Source organism: Cyclospora cayetanensis, unplaced genomic scaffold (genome assembly GCF_002999335.1).
Source record: "Cyclospora cayetanensis isolate NF1_C8 unplaced genomic scaffold, CcayRef3 CcayRef3_contig_137, whole genome shotgun sequence".
Lineage (NCBI taxonomy): Eukaryota > Apicomplexa > Conoidasida > Eucoccidiorida > Eimeriidae > Cyclospora > Cyclospora cayetanensis.
The window spans coordinates 90,705-109,142 of NW_020312078.1; the positions used below are offsets into that span (position 1 = coordinate 90,705).

Below are 18,438 nucleotides of genomic sequence, written 5' to 3' on the forward strand. Positions count from 1 at the left end.
TAGTGGACCTCGCGGAGGGGCATTGTAGCGAAGACGCAAAGGTCTGCTGCCGTCGTGCTCCGCTGCCATGTGGAAGCGGAGATACCCCGGCAAAGCGTCGATCAGCTCAAATATGTTGGAGCTGCTGCTGCTGCTGCACCTGCGAGGCAACACGCCTTCCTCGACGACAGGAGTCTCTGTGACTTTCAGCTCTTCCGCAGCTGCCGCCACTGCCGCTGCTGCTGCGGCAGTCGCATGGCCAGATCTCCCCCCCCCCTCACCCTCTGCAGCGGCTCCCTGCTGCTGCTGCTGCTGCTGCTGCTGCGCAGCCTCAGGAGCAAACCAGGGGTGACCTAAGGCTTCTGGCAGCAGCAGACGCTGATGCGGCTCGAAGGCTAGCAGGTGGGAAAGCAGACACCAGAAATAGCCGCTGCAGCGGCTGTACTGCTGCTGCAGCTGCTGCCTCTCCAAGGCAGCTGCACACGCCTTCGCGCTGTAGCACAAGACACCCGCCAGTCCACAGCAGAATCCCACCCGTCGACACGCCACACGCATGCACGCATGCATGCATGCAGTGCACGCATGCACTGCATGCATGCACGATCCGCCTCCTGCTTGAGCCTGCTTTCTGCCCGAGCACAACCCTTCCCCTTCTAGCAGCAGCACGCGCTCGACGCAAGAAAGGATTCGCAGCTGCAAACAACTCACCCCCCGGAGCAAGTCTTGTGCACCTGCTTGATGAGCAGCAAACTTAGCACAAGTCTTCGAAGGTAATTCGTGTCGCCTTGAAACAAAGCCCCAGAAACCCCTGCACCCCCCTTAAAGCCCCAACGGGGGCCCCACACAGCCTCAAGGGCAGAAAAGTGCTGCTCTTGCTGCTCTGCATGCGCCGCTCGCAGATGCCGCCACACTGGCTCCTCTTCAATATCCGACTGCTGCGCCAAGTCCGCCTGCTGCTGCTCTTTTTGTTGCTGCTGTTGTTGCTGCTGCTGCTCTTTTTGCTGCTGTTGTTGTTGCTGCTGCTGCTCTTCCTGTTGCTGTTGTTGGTGCTGCTGCTGCTCTTCTTGTTGCTGTTGTTGGTGCTGCTGCTGCTCTTTTTGCCGTTGGTGCTCTTCTTGTTGTTGGTGCTCCTGCTGCTCTTCTTGTTGCTGCTGCTGCTCTTCTTGTTGCTGCTGCTGAGCCTGCACGTGCTGCTGATGAGGCCACTTAGTCCAACAGCTCCCTGAGCTTTGCAGTGCTCTTTCTCCCGCACTCTCCGTCCCTCTGCTCTCTTCTTCCAATGGCTGTTGCGGCTGTTGCTGCTCTTGCGACTCCTGCTTTGACAGCAGCTCTTGCGACTCCTGCTTTGACAGCAGCTCTTGCGACTCCTGCTTCGACAGCAGCTCTTGCGACTCCTGCTTCGACAGCAGCTCTTGCGACTCCTGCTTCGACAGCTGCTCTTGCGACTTCTGCTTCGACAGCAGCTCTTGCGACTCCTGCTTTGACAGCTGCTCCTGCGACTCCTGCTTCGGCAGCTGGAATAGACCAAGCCCAATGTGTGCAAGGATCTCATGGACTGCACACCAGAAGAGACTATACGTTTCGTCTTGTGCTAGCCACTTCATTATGCAGGGAGGAAGGGTCAGCTTGTTATGGTGCCGGCTGCATGCAGCGTCACCGTCTGCGCCTACACGCTTTCCCGTCCCCGCTCCTGCCTCTGCTGCCTCTGCTCCTCCTACTGCGTCGATTGGAGAGGTTTGTCTTTTTTCTTTCTGTTGCACCAGAGGACTTGCCTCGCCCCCTCCTGCATCGCGTGGCTCCGACGTGTGTAGAACCGCCGCTGCCGACTCCTCTTCTTCTGCTGCTGCTGCAAGCAATTTCCGCTTTCCTCCACACGCAGAAGCTGCTGAGCGGCGTGGCGCGCCTCTGCGAGACGCATGTCTGCTGCGACAGGCTACTTCAGCGCGGGAAGTCTTCGCCTGCCTCGCCGTTGAAGGCTTTATCGCAGCTTTAGAGGTCTCGTTGGTAGCCGCCTCGACAGTTTGAGACGCTGCTGCCGGTCGAACTGCATTGCCTGCTGAGGCAGCTGTACTCACTGCCTCAGCAGGGGAACGCAGCTCGGCGAGAATGCGACGAGCCTGCGTCTCTTCCTCAATAAACCGAAGAGACCCCTCAGGTGTTTGGCAGCAGCAAGCTCTGCGCTTGCTGCTGCTCCCTGCGCTGGAGGGGCAGCAGCAGCCTCCTCCTTTCACAAGTTCGCAAAGAGCAACTCCGAAGCTCCATACGTCGCTGAGCTGGGCTCTCAGGCGAGCTGTCGCATCGGCAGTCTTGCTGCCGCAGATTCGCGGTCTGCTGCTGCTGCTGCTGCTGCTGCTGCTGCTGTTGCTGCTCCTCGTGGTGTTGCTGCTGCAGGGAGCTTTCGCGCGTGCAGCAGTACCGCTGCAGCAGCTTGGCCTATGGAAGCCACTGTTGCCTTGAGGCTTTGCTCTGTTCTTGTGGCAGTATCCATCGGAAGCGGGAGGCGCTTGAGCGGCTTTTTGGACGGAAGAGGCTGATGAATGCGTACGACTCACCACCTCCGTTGCTGCGTCTGCCCTCCGAGCTGACGGCGCTTTCCCCGTGCCAGCTGTCTGCTGCTGCTGCTGCTGCTGCTCCCCAGCAGCAGCAGCAGCAGCTGCTGCTGCTGCTGCTGATCCCGCGGCAGGCCTTAGCAGAAGCCTCTTGCCGCATGCAGCACCAACTCGATCGGGATCTTGCTGCTTCCGCAAGATACCACGCTCGTCTACGCGCAACGCCTCAGGGGGATTCGAGTATAGCGTTCCCTGATTCAGAGACACCAGTTGCTGACGAACCTGAAGCAGCAAGCCAAGGCAGCCAAGGCAGCCAGAGCACAAAGGGCTGAGAACGCCTTGAGAGCGCGGAGGGATGCGCAGACAGACAGCAGGTAGCAGCAGGTAGCAGCAGCAGCAGCAGGTAGCAGCAAAGGAGGAAGGGTGTCTCCTCGCAATGCAGTGCCATAACTTGTCGCTAAGAAAACGATTTGCGCCAACCCCTGCAAGAAGTACCTGTTGCTCCCATACAGCGCGCTTCTCTTCTTGGCCTCCCTTCCACGGAGTTGACGCTCTGCAGCAGCAGCAGCACCGTCACCATCCCCCATTACAACCACCCCCCCGAGGCACTCGCGCATGCAGCTGAGCCGCAGCAGGCACCCATCGCCCCCGTCGCGAGGTGTAAGCCCAGACAGACGCGAAGCAACGCATTTACACACCAGAACCACCTCATCTCGCTCCCCACCAGCCCTCTGAACACCTTGAAAACAAATCGCAAAACTCTCACTTCAGATGATCCTGAGGATTGCCAATAATTGCGGAACCAAAGTCTGCAAGGCAAATCAGCCACTTTAAAGGCCGTGCTGCATCGGCTTCCTCCGCAAAGACGAGGATATTGGAGAGTTTGACGTCGACCACTCGTATCACCTCTGCCTGCAAACGAAGTGCACGCCAGCCACCACACACGCATTCCTCTCCTCTTCTCGAGATTATTTTCCCGAAAATGAGCGGCTCCGCAGCAGTCAGAAACTGCGCGTGGCACCGGCGCGGCAAGAACCCGCAAACCTTCCTCTCAGCTGCGTCTTTTGCCGCTAAAAGCACACACATCCTGCTAGCCATCCTGCTAGCCATCCAGGGAACCCCACCTACCGAGCAGCAAAAATGGAGAAAGGCACCGCCTGCCAAGAGCTGCGCGGCAATAAATTTGACTTCGAACTCCGTCAGTCCACAGGGTCCTACTACGCCGTAAGCTTTCCATATCGACTCGGAGCTTGGAAGACGTTTCTGGCAGCTTTTCGTGTGGGGGAGGAGGCTTCCCTTGGTGCTGCTAGTCGTGCCAGAAGCGTCGTCCTCTGCAAAAGAAGCGTCTTGTGCCGGTTCTCTTGCTGCAGCTGCACGTCTCCCCGTCAATGTGCAAATGCCACCTAGAGTCGAGCCGCTGCTCGCTTGCCCACCCTCCGGCTGCTTTTGCTGCTTTTGCTGCTTTTGCTGCTGTTGCTGCTTTTGCTGCTGTTGCTGCGCGTCATACCAGGCAAGCACAACCTTTGCCTTTGCTCGTCTTATGATGAGCCGCCTCAGCATCACTTGGAGATCCCCTAGAGCTCTCGGCATCAGAAGTTGGAATACGCGAGTCGTCGAATGCAAGCCAGGGGACTGCTGCTGATGCTGCTGCTGCTCTCTATAGCTTCTTGTAGCAATGGGTTTAATGACGTGTGGATTAAAGTGCTTCATAAAGGCCTCCTCCCGAAGAAACTGGAAAGGAGCAGCCGACATTGTCTTGTATTCCTTGAGGGCTAAGGGGAACAAGGATACCGAGGTGCAGCAGCAGTCGCCTTTAAGGCTGCTGCTGCTGCTGCTGCATGTCGCACAATGGCTGCTGCTGCTGGGTAGGTGGCTGCTCTTCGTTTTACGCGCTGAAGGAGCGACTGCTGGTGCTGCTGCTCGCTTGTTCCTTGAAGCTCTCCGTTCGGCAGGAGACGCTGTTTTCTGCTGCACCTGCTGCTGCTGCTGCTGGAGCTGCTCCTGCTGCTGCTGCAGCTCCTGCTGCTGTAGCTCCTGCTGCTGCTCCTGCTGTGTATCTCGACTCCACTCCGCTTCGTAGACGCTGCCGAAGGTGCCTTGACCAAGCCTTGTGCTGGTCGCCTTCAACCACCCCAAGCCCATCCACCACTCCAGGCGGAGCTGCTGCTGCTGCATAGACTGCTGCTGCTGCTGCATAGACTGCTGCTGCTGCCCACGATGCTGCTGATTCCCAGGTGTCTGCAAGAGCTTTTTCTGCTGCTGCTGTAGACCAGAGGCTGCACGCAGGAATGCCTCACAGGGAGGCTGCAGCTGCGGAAGAGGAACTGCGTCACGACGTCTCCGCAACACCAGCAGAGACTCCGCGGGGGGGGGGAAGCCTCCGCCACTGTGCGTAGGCGTTGCTGCAGCTGCTCCCCCTGCTGCACTGGAGTAGCAGGGGGAGAAGGCAGCAGCCTCCCCCCCTCTTGATGACGCTATGCCTCCTCGGAGAATCGCGTTCTGCTGCGATCGCGCAGCGTGACAGCGCAGCTTCCGTGTCTCATGAGGGGGAGCAGCGTGCAGCTGCTGCTGCATGGACTGCTGCTGCTGCGTAGACTGCATAGACTGCTGCATAGACTGCGGCTGCTGCATAGACTGCTGCTGCTGCGTAGACTGCTGCTGCTGCGTAGACTGCTGCTGCTGCGTAGACTGCTGCTGCTGCGTAGACTGCTGCTGGTCAAGAGACGCGACAAAGCGCGAGAACTTGCTAGCTGCCCGCCTGCTCCCGACGCATGCATCATCTCCACGCAGTCCAGCACTGCTCCCGCTGCTGCGCAGAAGTTTTACCCGCTTCTCTGCAGAAGGCGGCGCAGCAGCGACGGAAGCAGAAGACGTGCTCGACTTCAGAGACGCAGCAGCGCACGCAGCACGGGAGATGCGTATAGGACCTACAGCATGCATGTCTGCCGCTTCTGCAGAAGAGGCTGCCTTCATATTACTGCCGCGAATCCTCTTCCGAGGCGGCAGCTCAGCTCCAGGAGGGAGCTCCTCTTCTGCAGCTGCTGCATCCACACTCTTGTCGCGGATGCTCTTCCTCCATCTCCCTCGTTCGCTGTCGCCAGCAACACCAACAATAGCGCCGCTGTCAGCCGGAGTTTCAAGGGGCTGGAAGAAGTCCACTGTGCTGCTGCTGCTGCTGCTGCTGCTTCTGCTACTGCTGCTGCTCAGAAGGGTGTCTGGTGTCGGCTGCCCGCACTCTGAGTGCTGAGGAGCAGACGCAGCAAGGCACGCCAGTTCCTGCGGCTGCTGCTGCTGCTGCTCAGCCTCGTTCACTCTGCATGTTGCGTTTTCTGCCTCGTCTGCAGCAGTCGATCGTCCTTCGTGGATGTGGCTGCAGCTGTTGGGCGCTTCCGTGTCGCCCGCATGCAGCAGCAGCAGCTGCTGCTGCAGCGTTTCTGCGCTGTTGCTGACGACTGCCGAAGAGAGTGCCTCCTTTCCCATCTCCTCGCTCATCGCGGCAGTGCCCTCTAAGGAAGCAGCAAGCGGCTCAGAAGCTCCTGCTGGGCAGCCTGCTTCTGACTCTGGAGGATTCTCTGCAACAGCAGCAGCCGCAGATTCGCTCATGTTCGATTCGCCGTTGCAAGAAGTCAGCTTCGAGCTATCGACAGTGAGGCACCGGATAGTCTGGACTGCCGTTGCAACGACTCCCTTAGCAGACGGCTGTAGCTCGCATTGCACTGCCTGCTGCTCCATCTTGTGCAACATCTCCTGCGAGCAGAGGAGCTCTGCCAAGTGCGCGTGCTGCTGCTGTACATGCACCTCGTCCTGAGAAATTTTCGTCTGCGGCTTTTCTTCTGAACTGGCAACTTCTTGCGGATCCTCCTGATGCCTTTCTGACGCCTCTGCTGTTTCGTCCTTATCCCTCGGTGCCTGCTCCAGATGCTGCTGCCGTTGTTGCTGCACGTGTTGCTGCCGTTGTTGCTGCACGTGTTGCTGCTGCTGTTGCTGCTGCTGTTGCTGCTGCTGTTGCTGCAGCAGCAGCCCTTCCTCGGCATTTCTCTGCTGGGAAACAAGATACTCCAATGCTGCTGCCTGCGCTTCGTCTGTCTCTACTCCTTCTGATCGCTCTAGGCTCTTTGCCCCCCTGCCACGAAGCGTGTCATCGAGACGCTTGACAAGGCTTCGTTGCTGCTTCTCCTGCTGCTCTGGCACCTGCCCCTCGCTCAGCGATGACTGCACTTCCAAAAGTGGACTTCTCCCCACACCATGATGCTCCGTTGCACTGGGAGTAGCAGCAGACAATGCAGCAGGGGGTTCTGCCGCTTTTACTCCATCGTCAAGACACCGAGAGGCTGCAGTCTCTTGTTTGCCCTCCACAATACGTTGCTTGCGTTCTAAGGAAGATGACGCAGACAGAGACTTGCCATCATATCTGCTGCTGCTGCCATGTCGATCCTTCCTGCTCCTGCTGCTGCTGCCTCCATGTCGATCCTTGCTGCTCCGGCTGCTGCACTTGTTGCGGCGCTTGCTGCTGCTGCTGCCGGTGCTGCTGCCTCCATGTCGGTCGCTGCTGCTTCTGCTTTTATGCCTGATGCTATGAAATTCGCTTTTATGCCTTCTGCTGCCATGAGAAGTGCTTTTATGCCTTCTGCTGCTACCAGTGCTGCTGCTTTTATGCCTTCTGCTGCTACCAGTGCTGCTGCTTTTATGCCTTCTGCTGCTACTAGAGCTGCTGCTTTTATGCCTTCTGCTGCTACCAGTGCTGCTGCTTTTATGCCTTGTTTCGCTTTTCTCGCTGCATTCGTGGCTGCTGTGTAGGTTGCTGCAAGATGCACGGGCAGCAGGGCTCTTTCGAGGTGTTGCGAGAGCAGTGTCGCTGACAGTCTTCGACGTTGGTGTGCAATCAGCAGCCTCAACAGCCGTGTTTGCTATGCTCTTTGCAGAAGACATGCAACGAGCTGAGTGCGGCGAAGATCTGCGCTGCCCTGAGGGTACAGCAGAGGCGATGGCGGCTGCAGCTGCAACGGCAGGAGTTGCTGCACGAACTGCTGCTGCAGCTTCTGCACGAACTCCTGCTGCAGCTTCTGCATGCATTGCTGCTATGGGAGGCTTTGCCCTTGCCAATATCTTCTTGGCTACAGCGGTGTCTTGCGATACAGCTGCGGTTGCGCGAGCGACTGCAGCAGTGGCATGGCTGACAGATGCACAGTTAGCTGTCGGGGAGCCTCCAACTGTCGGTGCAGTAGCGATCGCAGCAGCAGCAGCAGCTTCACAGGCTGCAGCCTTTGCAGACACTGGTTTCAAGTGTCTATTCAGCGGGGGATTGTGCAGCTGCAGCAGCCCTTGCAGCCACACAACACCAAGACGTCGCACTGGTCCTTCTTCTTTTGTCGGCGGCACGTGTTCTTTCTCCTGATGCTCTTGTTGCTGTTGTTGTTGGTGGTGGTGGGGTTGTTGTTGCTGTTGTTGGTGGTGGTGGTGGGGTTGCTGTTGCTGTTGTTGCTGTTGCTGTTGTTGGTGTTGTTGGTGGTGGTATTGCTGGTGGTGGTATTGTTGTTGTTGCTGTTGGTGGTGGTATTGTTGGTGGTGGTACTGTTGTTGCTGCTGCTCTTGTTGCTGCTGTTGCTGTTGCTGCTCTTGTTGCTGCTGTTGCTGTTGCTGCTCTTGTTGCCGTTGTTGCTGCTGTTGCTGCTGCTGCTGCACCTTCTGAATGACCGACTGTGCTGCAACACGTACGCGCTGAGCTGTCTGTACACCAGAAGAATGACGGAAAGAGGCACTCACGCGCCTTTGGTCCTGTTGCTGCTGCTGCGGCTGCTGCTGGTGTCTTTGTTGTTGCTGCTGCTGCGGCTGCTGCTGGTGCCTTTGTTGTTGCTGCTGCTGCAGTCGCTGCTGCTGGTGTCTTTGTTGTTGCTGCTGCTGCGGCTGCTGCTGGTGTGCTGCTTGTTGTCTGTGGAGATCCTGTTGGAAGTGGTGGTAGGATCTCTGCGGCTCTTCGCCAAGGCTCACGGATGAAACAAAGTCATAGGGAGTCAAGCATATCTGTTCTTGCTCCTGCTGCTGCTGCAGCGCAGGCGTCATCGCTTTGAAGTGTTGCGAGGCTTCAGTGAGGGGTGACGATGCATACGTTTGCTGCAACAGCTGCTGTGTGTGTTGCTGCTGGTGCGACACTGGGGAGTCGCTGGATCTTCCCTGCAGCAGCCAATCCACGATCGCTTGCTGCTCCTGTGTGTGGTTTGCGACGGGAGCAGCAGCAACAGCATGCCCACTGCTGACTCGAATGCCTTCTCCTCCAAAAGATCGACTGCTGCTGCTCTGCTCTGAGTGCCCTGCAGCAAAAGGCGATTCAACAACGGGAGTGAATGGCTGCATGACTTGCTGCTGTCTCTGCTGCGTGCTGACAGAGGTGTATCTAGATATCGGCGGTGAAGACTCTAAGGCTGCAGGAGTAGTATGCTGAGCATCCTGTTGCAACGGTAGCTGAGGCTGCTGAGGCTGCTGGGGCTGCTGCTGCTCCCAGTCGGCGTGCGTCTGTCTGTACAGCCAAGACTGCTGCCGCCTCTGCTGCTCGTCGTGCAGCTGCTGCTCCGTAAAAGAGGCCTGTTGCTGCTGTTGTTGCCGCTGCTGCTGTTTCCAACAACTCGGAGTCTGTTGCTGCCAAATGGAATGCCAGTGCGGAGTCGGAGGTTGTTGTGACCATCCCTGCTGCCACTGCTGATGAGGAGCATACTGCTGCTGCTGCTGCCAACTGTGGCGCTTATGTTGGTACTGCTGTGAATGCTGCGGTGCATGCAAGTGCTGCTGCTGCCTCCATCCTTGCTGGGCCTGCTGTTGCTGCTGCGGCGCTGCTGGATAGCGGCAAACTGCTGCAACTCGGCTGCATCTCTCCAACCAGCTCGATCCTGCATCCCAGCCACTGCTGCATGCAACTTCCCACGCACGGCTGCTGCTGCTGCCGCTGCTGTGGCACTCGCTCCAGCTGCTTCTGCAGTTGGCGCCACTGTACGGACGCTGTGCATTGGGGTTTTTTACGAAGCGGCTCTGGGAGCAACTGCCGCTGCTGCTGATCTGCCTATCTGCATGGCAAGAACTGCGTCGAGGACCGCTGCTGCTGCTGCTGCTGCTGCTGCTGCTGCTGCTGCATTGCGTGCCTGTCCTCTTGAGTCGTGGCGAGACAGCCCAAGGGTCGATGCCAGGGCTTGAGCTCCTCTGTCTGTGCACGGCCGTAATGCTGCTTGTCTTGCTGCTGCTGCTGCTGCTGCTGCTGCTGCTTGTCTTGCTGCTGCTGCTGCTGCTTGTCTTGCTGCTGCTGCTGCTGCTGCTGCTTGTCTTGCTGTGCTTGCTGCCGCCGCCACTGCCTGAGTCAGCAAGCAAGAGGCCAAAGCCAGGAGGAGACATCGGTGATCGGGAACATTGTAATGCAGATGACGGCTGCTCTTACTGCAGCTGGCTGTTGCCCTTATTGCAGCTGGCTGCAGTAAGAGCAGCAGCCAGCTGCAGCTGTCGGCGCGGAAGGGCACGTGGAGACGGCAGTCACAGTTTCTATACTGCGAAGCAGTCTGAGCGGCAAGCCCTTCAGAGATTCCCGCCGTAACAACAGCCACAGGTGGTTGGTCTGCTGATCTGCGTGAGCTGCGGTGTCTTCCCCGCGCCTTAGCAGTGGGAGGCGCAGGGGAAGGAGGGGCAGGTGCTCCCTAAACATGAGACGCAAGCAATTAGACAATAAGACAAACGCCAAAAGAAACGAGTTTGCCGCTGCTTCGTCTGCTGCTGCTGCAGCTGCTGCTGCTGGGCCCCCTGCTGCAGCCCCACCGACCGCAACACCCACCACAAGTAGGGTGTTTCTTGCCACTTCTCGGCTTCTCGTAGGAGTCGGCGCAAATGTTACGGTGAAGCACTGTGGTGAGCGTTATCCTCTGTCGAAGCGTAACAAAGAGGCAGGCAGAAAGCAGCTCATTCCGCGGAAGACTCTCTCCTTCACCCGACAGCAGTGTAGCCGAAGTGCCACCATCGGCGGTGGGGGAGATTCCACCTCCCCCCTGGAGGGCAGCTAATCTGCTGTTCTAATATACAACCAAGCAAAATTAATGCTTTCTTGATTTATAATTCTTTCTTCACGGATTCCCCAGCTGCCTCTGGCAGTTAGATCACCCCAGATATCCGGCGGTTGAAGGCAGTAGCCAGCGGCCACCCCGAATTGTAGGTGTGCTCCATGTGCATGGTATCAAGGCAAGACGTTCTCTAGAGGATACTATAGGGAATAAGGCTCTCTTAAGGCTACTGGTCGGGAGAGCAAACGAGATTGGTGTTCAGATTCCTCTCTAGATGATCTATGTGTGGTAAGGTGTCTAGTCATAGAAGTACACACCGAACGAGGTGATGGGTTAGTTTTTGCCCTTCCCGTCAAAGAACTGACAGTCAAGTTTGCTGCCAAGTACCACGTTTCGAAGCGCCATCCGTCTCCTGGACAACATTAACACTCCCACCCCCTTCAGCAGGCCTGCGGTGTGCTCCCGTGGGCTGTTTTTTGCCTCTTCCACCGCTCATGCGGTGCGGCTGCTCGATGCATAGATATGCAAACTACTCCCAAATGCATCATTCACTCCACACAACTATGCTACGTCACGCAATGGGAAGCACATGTTCGCATGAACAGCCAAATTTTACGCAGATTACACACCCCTTCCTTCGGGAGCCTCGTTCCCTGGCACTGCCCCTCTCTCCTACCCAGCTACACAGAGATGTAACCCGACAAGCAGAAACGGTCTGCTGCTGTGACGTTCCTCCCGCACCAGTAATAGACGGAGCATCAGCGCTGATTGCAGCTGTTACTACGGTAGGGGAACGGTGGATCTTCAAGAGAGAGGATTTACAAGAACTGTTGAAGGTTATTGGCGATGCTCAGGAGCATTGGGTCGTCGAAGAACTTGTGAATTGACACGTCTTCGCTCAAACCCTGAAAGAAGCCAAACCACATCCCACGCACGCCATTCACCCTGGTCCATACACCATCCATGCAAATGTCGCAAGCATGCAAGCAACAACTTCACACAGAACATATCCCCAACCGTACCCGTCATGCAAGCACATACTACCGTAAAGGGCTACAGAGACAGAGGCACAAGGGAGCACTTGTATACGCATAGATTTCGCAGATACATATACATATATATAGCCATCAGTTGCACTGTCAAGGCACAACTGCGCACGCCGCAGCACCCACACACACGGCATGCCTTTTTGCAGCAGCGACACAGTACAGATACCTTGCGCCTCCTGGTCTTTAGGAGGAATTCTCGGGCGAGATGAGGAGCCGGCGCGGGTTCAAGCGGCTTAAATACAATCTGCTTGTCAAGAGGATCGCCGGGAACGATTGCCCAATTGTCGAATACTGTCAGACACATGGCTTGCCCACTCGTATGTGTCCTGCAGCGAGATGCCACCCATCAATCAGCACAAGCTCACGCGAATAGTGATTTGATGCCTTTTACGGGCTCCAGTGGGTGCGCATGTTGCTCCTGCAAGGCTGCCGACATCAGAACTCACCTCAGATCTGTCTCGAAGCCGAAAGACTCAATGGCAGGGAGATACGCATGCACAATGTACAGTGGAGTGCCAGGTTTGGGCATGTCTCTGGCAACATTGCCACGCCGTCTGCAGCAGCAGCAGCAGCAGATGCCCCCATGCGCAAAAACACGCAGCAGCAGCACGAAGTACGTGCAAGGAGGCGCCACAGAGGAATCCCAGTAAAAGCACGATGCAGCAGCAGCAGCAGCAGCAGCAGCCTTGCTGTCTGCGCGCACAGCAAGGGGCGAGAGAGCGCTTGCAAGCGTACCTAGCCAACACGGTATAAATCGCGGATACGCAATCCGCAGGGCATTGGATCTCGGAAAACATGATGGGCTCCAGCAGCCGAGGTGTCGCCAGCAGCAAGGCGGAATATGCCACCCTCCTACGCAGCAGCACGCCGCCTCGCACACGCATCCCGACCATCCTCAGAAGCTTACGCGCCGAACGACCGCATGCACATGCGGCAGGAAGAGAGGTGAAGCAAATCAAACAAGAAAGGCAGAAAAAGACTCGCGCGCAAAGGCCCGAAGCTCGCAAGAGTGGAGCGATAACACCAGGGAGCAAAGGAGGGATAGCTAGGAGCACCTCGCGCTGGGGATGATCTGCCCGCCTCCTCTATGAACCGGATCCTTGGCGATTTCTGCATCTACGAGCTTAAATCGAACCCCCTTCACATTTTCCTCTATGAGTGGGCCTTCCCTTGTTGCCCATTGGAAGCCCTAGAGGAAAAAGCAGCAAGGCACAGACAGCCAAGCCGCCGAGCATGTGCATGCAGAGGCGGCACAGACGACGAGGAAGCGGCTTGGCAGGAGATGGTCGAATAATGGATGCTGCCTGCGCTCATGGAGAGCCCAGGCACGACACAACGGCACCCACGCCACCACCACCACCGACCTAAAAACACGGTGCACCGCGTGATCAGGGCCAAAGAACACTAGCAAAGAGAAAAAGAGACATAAGATGCGGATATTAGATTCCGATGACGCCGACACACACATCCACGCAGCACGAAGTAACCTCGATAGATGTGAATTCAGCTTTCTCCTGCCTTCTTTGCAACCCCGACAGGCCTGCCCCCCATCCCCACCCCTTTAACACACAGTAAGGAACAGGTACAACACACACTTGGCAATAACCCCTACGAAATCGCCTTTTCGCCATGACATATTTCCTTGGCACAGCATTGTTTTTGCATGCCTCTTCCGGTCCTCCCTCCTTCCCTCCCTCCCTTTCCCCTGCTGCAGGCCCTGCGTCTCTCAGTTCTGTGAGTGCGGCACTTGAGAAAAGCGCATGCGCATGCACACCTGAATGACGCTCTCCTTGAACGGCAGTAAGGCCCCTTTTTGCTGAGTGACAAGGCGCTGAAACTCCGGATTAAAAACTTCGCCCAACAACACGCAAGAGCCTGAATGAGACAAAACGAAGGCCCCATGACTCAAGAGCCGTTTAACCGGACAAAAAGCCTCATTTCAGAGAGCATAGCTGCAAGGCTATTCTACACGACTCCGGAGACAGCGTGCCCGGAGGGGTGCCTGCATGTCGAAGTTCTACGTTTTTGTAGGAAAACTCAGAGCACATCTAAGCAAAATACCCGTGAGCGTTCCGGAGGACTTTTTCTCTAGTGGTCAATCTAAAGCCAGCTTCAAGGCATGCAAATTTCTTCTACTTAAGGCATGCAAATTTCTTCTACTTAAGGCATGCAAATTTCTACTTAAGGAATGCAAATTTCTTCTACTTAAGGCATGCAAATTTCTTCTACTTAAGGCATGCAAATTTCTTCTACTTAAGGTATGCAAATTTCTTCTACTTAAGGAATGCAAATTTCTTCTACTTGAGGGATGCAAATTTCTAATTAAGGCATGCAAATTTCTTCTACTTAAGGAATGCAAATTTCTTCTACTCAAGGGATGCAAATTTCTTCTACTTAAGGCATGCAAATTTCTTCTACTTAAGGTATGCAAATTTCTTCTACTTAAGGAATGTAAATTTCTTCTACTCAAGGGATGCAAAAAATTCTACTTAAGGCATGCAAATTTCTTCTACTTAAGGGATGCAAATTTCTTCTACTTAAGAGATGCAAATTTCTTCTACTCAAGGGATGCAAATTTCTGCTACTTAAGGCATGCAAATTTCTTCTACTTAAGGCATGCAAATTTCTTCTACTTAAGGGATGCAAATTTCTACTTAAGGCATGCAAATTTCTTCTACTTAAGGGATGCAAATTTCTTCTACTCAAGGGATGCAAATTTCTTCTACTTAAGGCATGCAAATTTCTACTTAAGGAATGCAAATTTCTTCTACTTAAGAGATGCAAATTTCTAGAGAAATGACTCTTAGCTGTTGAGCCTCACCCCTTGCCGCAGGCCCGAAAGCCCAAATTGAACGCGCAGCCAGCAAATCCCATCCGTATTGCGTAGAGAAGTGCTCGCCGAGGGTCCTTAGGAGAAGAACACACATACACATACACATACGCGCAAGTATCAACACACACGCACAGAGGGTTTGGGGGGTGAATGCGATGTCTGCATGCTTGCTGGTGCAAGCCTGCACCACCATCCGTTACTCAAGCGCGGCACGGAGAGGTCTTATAAAAGATGCAGCTGCGATCAAACGCCACGCGTATAAAGCTCGTTTGGCCTCCCACGTGGGGGAACACGCGAACATGTGTATGTGTTCTGCATGCATCTATTTCGTGGTATGAAAGGGCTCAGCAGTCAGTGAACGCCTGCTACGCAACAGCCACCAGCAGTCCCTCGCGATTGCCTCCGCAGCCTGCTCCCCAGCTCTCTTTCACGAATACTTGCGCATGCCGCCCAACACGAGCTCTTGCCAACAACGCGGCTCGTGTGTTGGAGGCTCCCGGCTCCCTCCGACGACCACACCCTCGGAGCGCAAGAGCTGTCCTCCGCAAAAGCAAAGAGACAGGTTCTAGCCCTTCGCAGAAGCAAGAGAGGGCATGTGGCTTGCCTTTGATCCCATTTATCGCTGATGAGCCCCTTCTCCAAATCATCGGCGATTCTCTTCTCAAGCGGCTCTGCAATCATGAAGAGCTTGTTGCGCTTATTGGGAGACTCGGCAAAACACTTCAGCGCACTCGTTTCCACGACCTGCAACCAGCGATCGATGAGAGGAAGCCCACAACAACGCAGAAACACGTCAGCGGCGGTTGGAAAGCCTGGTGTTTACACCCCCATCGACGCAAGAGAGAGAGGCAGGCAGTCGCGGCTTCTAGACGTGAAACTGTGCCGACAGGCGTGCCCCCACAACAACCTCAGCGCGCACGAGAGAGAGCAGAGACACGAACTGCCATCACATCACGGTGACAGCGGTTCTTTCTGACGCAACTCGACAAGAAATCTCGATCCACTTGGCAAGCGCGGAGAAGCCACCACGGAACATGCAAACGGCTTTGCCTTCCTTCCCCCACCAAATCCTGAACAGGCAGCGCTAGGCCCTGCCTGCCCCCAGCACGTTCTACCGTCCATACACTGTGTGGCATTTTTAAAACGAAAAAAAAAACAAGCGTCGCACGCCTATGCGCACCGTTTCGCAGAATCTGACCACCGGATCGCTGACTTTGACCTCCATGTTGCCGTACAACACGCGAAGATCGTGCAGCAGACAGTCAAGGTACAGTTCACCAGTCCCGCAAATGACGTGCTCCCCTGTCCACACACGCCAGCAGAACCAATGCGGTGGCATTCGCCGCGACATAAAGGCGGACAGAAGGCGCGCGAAACTCCACTACAGAGTCGCGCGGTAACACGACACATGGCGGCTAGTCAGTCCGCATAAACCACGACACCAGTGCATGCACATCCACACCCATGAAAGGAAAGACAGATCGCACGGCACAAAAGCAAGCTGATACAAGCACACAAGAAGACACACACTCCCGACTCGGCAAAAAGCAACGGAAGGCACAAAAAGACCAGTTACTCCGCTGTATCTGACTCCATAGACCCCCTCCCTCCCATCATCTCCTCGGGGGAAGGACGGAAGGGGGAGGGGGTCTATGGATATCTCGAGAGGCAAACGCGCCGCATGCACACAACCAACTCTGCCAGTAATGCTCCTAAAATGCATGCAAAAGAGACCTCTATAGAAAGACGCAAACAGGAGCGCGTGGCACGACTGGCCGATGCAGCACTGAAAGGCTACCGGCGGTGTCAAGAATCATGCGGTGTATATCCACCGCATGAGCGACAAAGAGCAGCATCGCACCTGACTCCTCCACTTTCGTTTGGGCAATTGGGTAGGCCTTGTCGATTCGCCTGAGCCCCTGAGGCGTGCAGGTGCATGCGCACAGAGACACACAGAAAAATGTTTGGATAGATACCTAGAAACGCACAGAGGAGGCCACCTACAGCAACCTGTGAGAGCTGACTGATGGCGCATAGCTAGATTTCAAGAAGAGACTGTGCGTGGTGTGTATCGGCGTTCCCGCGCTTCCTTCCCCTTCACAAAAAGTTGCGTCTTACCTCAATCATCTTCGGCAGCTCGCTCGGTTGCAGCGGCTCACAGGCTACCTTGAGGACTGGGGCGGCCTGGAAAAGAAGGGGTCTAAAGATCTCGACTTCTTCCTGATGTTCTAAGGAGGTGATGGTGGCTGTCTTCTTCACGGAGAGATCGCATCCCCCCAACAACACCCAGCTGCCTGGGCACAGACGCACACACAAATACAAACACACAAACACACAAATACAAACACACATACACAAACACACACATACATACACCCTATGCATACACACACACACACACATACACACACACATACACACACACATACACAAACACACATACACAAACACACATACACACAAATACAAACACACATACATACACCATATACATAGACAAACACACATATATACACCCTATACAAATACAAACACACACACATTTACACACACAAACACACCATATACACATACAAACACACACACATTTACACACACAAACATACACGTACACACACCATATACACACACATGCACCCGGGAGCAGCGGGTGACAATACCAGCGTATGCATACAGTTCTGCGCTCCTCCACGCGGTGCATGCAGAGGCAGAGAAACGGGGGAAACACACGCCAGCGAACGAAAAGGGGAAGCCACATGCACAGGCGGAGGCCAGGGCGAGCGAATTGCGCTATGCAGAGTACGCGTGCTATCTGAAGAGCATGCAGATAGAAACTCCCGAGAACCTCTCGAGGACGCCAAAGTGGTAGACTATCTATTTAGAGGTTCCATCACTTTAATCGCCGACAAAGGCAGAACGCAAGATCGGACGAGTGGCTCGAGTGGGCTGGAGATGGCTTTAAGAAGCCTCAATCGATTACAATCCGTGTAGCATTAGGCACCTGCCGGAACACAGTCCACCTCGACCCTGTAGCGTCCCATGGGAATCCACAAGTGGACAACTTCTCTGACGAGCTGATCCTCATCATCGTCGAGCGAGAAGGCCTCTCCAAGAACCTGAAGCAGCCACACGTCGCAGAAGAGGAAGCACGGCGCTTGAGAACGACTGTACTAAGGAGGGGGAAAACGGGGGTCAGAATGAGAGAATTGCGGAGAAACGGGGAGCGCAGAGTTGTACGACGCGTTTTGCCCCTGTCACCGCCAAGTCGGCAGGGGAGAAAAGCAGCGCAAAAGAAGGTAGGGCCGCTCCCCGTGCGATCCAGATGAACAGACAGTCGGGGAAGACGAGCAGGGAAAGGACTCATGAGAGACAAAGAGAGGACAAGCACTCATGAGAAATACAGAAAAGGCGATCACTCATGAGAGATGCAGAGAAGACAAGGACTCATGAGAAATACAGAGAAGGCATGCATTCATAGGAGACAAAGAGAACGCGATCACTCATGAGAGATACAGAGAAGACGAGGACTCATGAGAAATACAGAGAAGGCATGCATTCATGAGAGACAAAGAGAAGACGAGGACTCATGAGAAATACAGAGAAGGCGATCACTCATGAGAGATACAGAGAAGACAAGGACTCATGAAAAATACAGAGAAGGCATGCATTCATAAGAGACAAAGAGAACGCGATCACTCATGAGAGATACAGAGAAGGCGATCACTCATGAGAGACAAAGAAAAGACGAGCACTCACAACAGACACAGAGAAGGCATGCATTCATGAGAGACACAGAGAAGACGAGGACTCATGAGAAATACAGAGAAGGCGATCACTCATGAGAGATACAGAGAAGACAAGGACTCATGAGAAATACAGAGAAGGCATGCATTCATAAGAGACAAAGAGAACGCGATCACTCATGAGAGATACAGAGAAGGCGATCACTCATGAGAGACAAAGAAAAGACGAGCACTCACAACAGACACAGAGAAGGC

At 55.1% G+C, this 18,438-nt stretch overlaps 2 protein-coding genes across 2 annotated transcripts; both read right to left on the reverse strand.

Moving 5' to 3' along the window:
• Nucleotides 1–683: 683 nt before the first annotated feature.
• Nucleotides 684–9,651, reverse strand: LOC34622219 (UPF0746 protein DDB_G0281095). The gene is made up of 6 exons (XM_026336595.1): nt 9,611–9,651; nt 8,862–8,892; nt 8,296–8,424; nt 8,101–8,210; nt 6,677–6,719; nt 684–1,004 (listed from the first exon to the last, which is right to left on the reverse strand). The coding sequence occupies exons 1-6, from the start codon at nt 9,649–9,651 to the stop codon at nt 684–686; spliced, it is 675 nt and encodes a 224-aa protein (XP_026192380.1).
• Nucleotides 9,652–11,376: 1,725 nt separating this feature from the next.
• LOC34622218 (116 kDa U5 small nuclear ribonucleoprotein component) lies at nt 11,377–17,610 on the reverse strand (the record flags this gene model as incomplete). The annotated part of the gene is made up of 12 exons (XM_026336596.1): nt 11,377–11,463; nt 11,774–11,933; nt 12,054–12,161; nt 12,343–12,459; nt 12,663–12,796; nt 13,382–13,482; nt 14,429–14,514; nt 15,045–15,184; nt 15,621–15,742; nt 16,302–16,359; nt 16,607–16,734; nt 17,442–17,610. Coding segments are annotated over 12 exons (1,410 nt in total), but the record flags the coding sequence as incomplete, so codon positions are not given.
• Nucleotides 17,611–18,438: the final 828 nt, after the last annotated feature.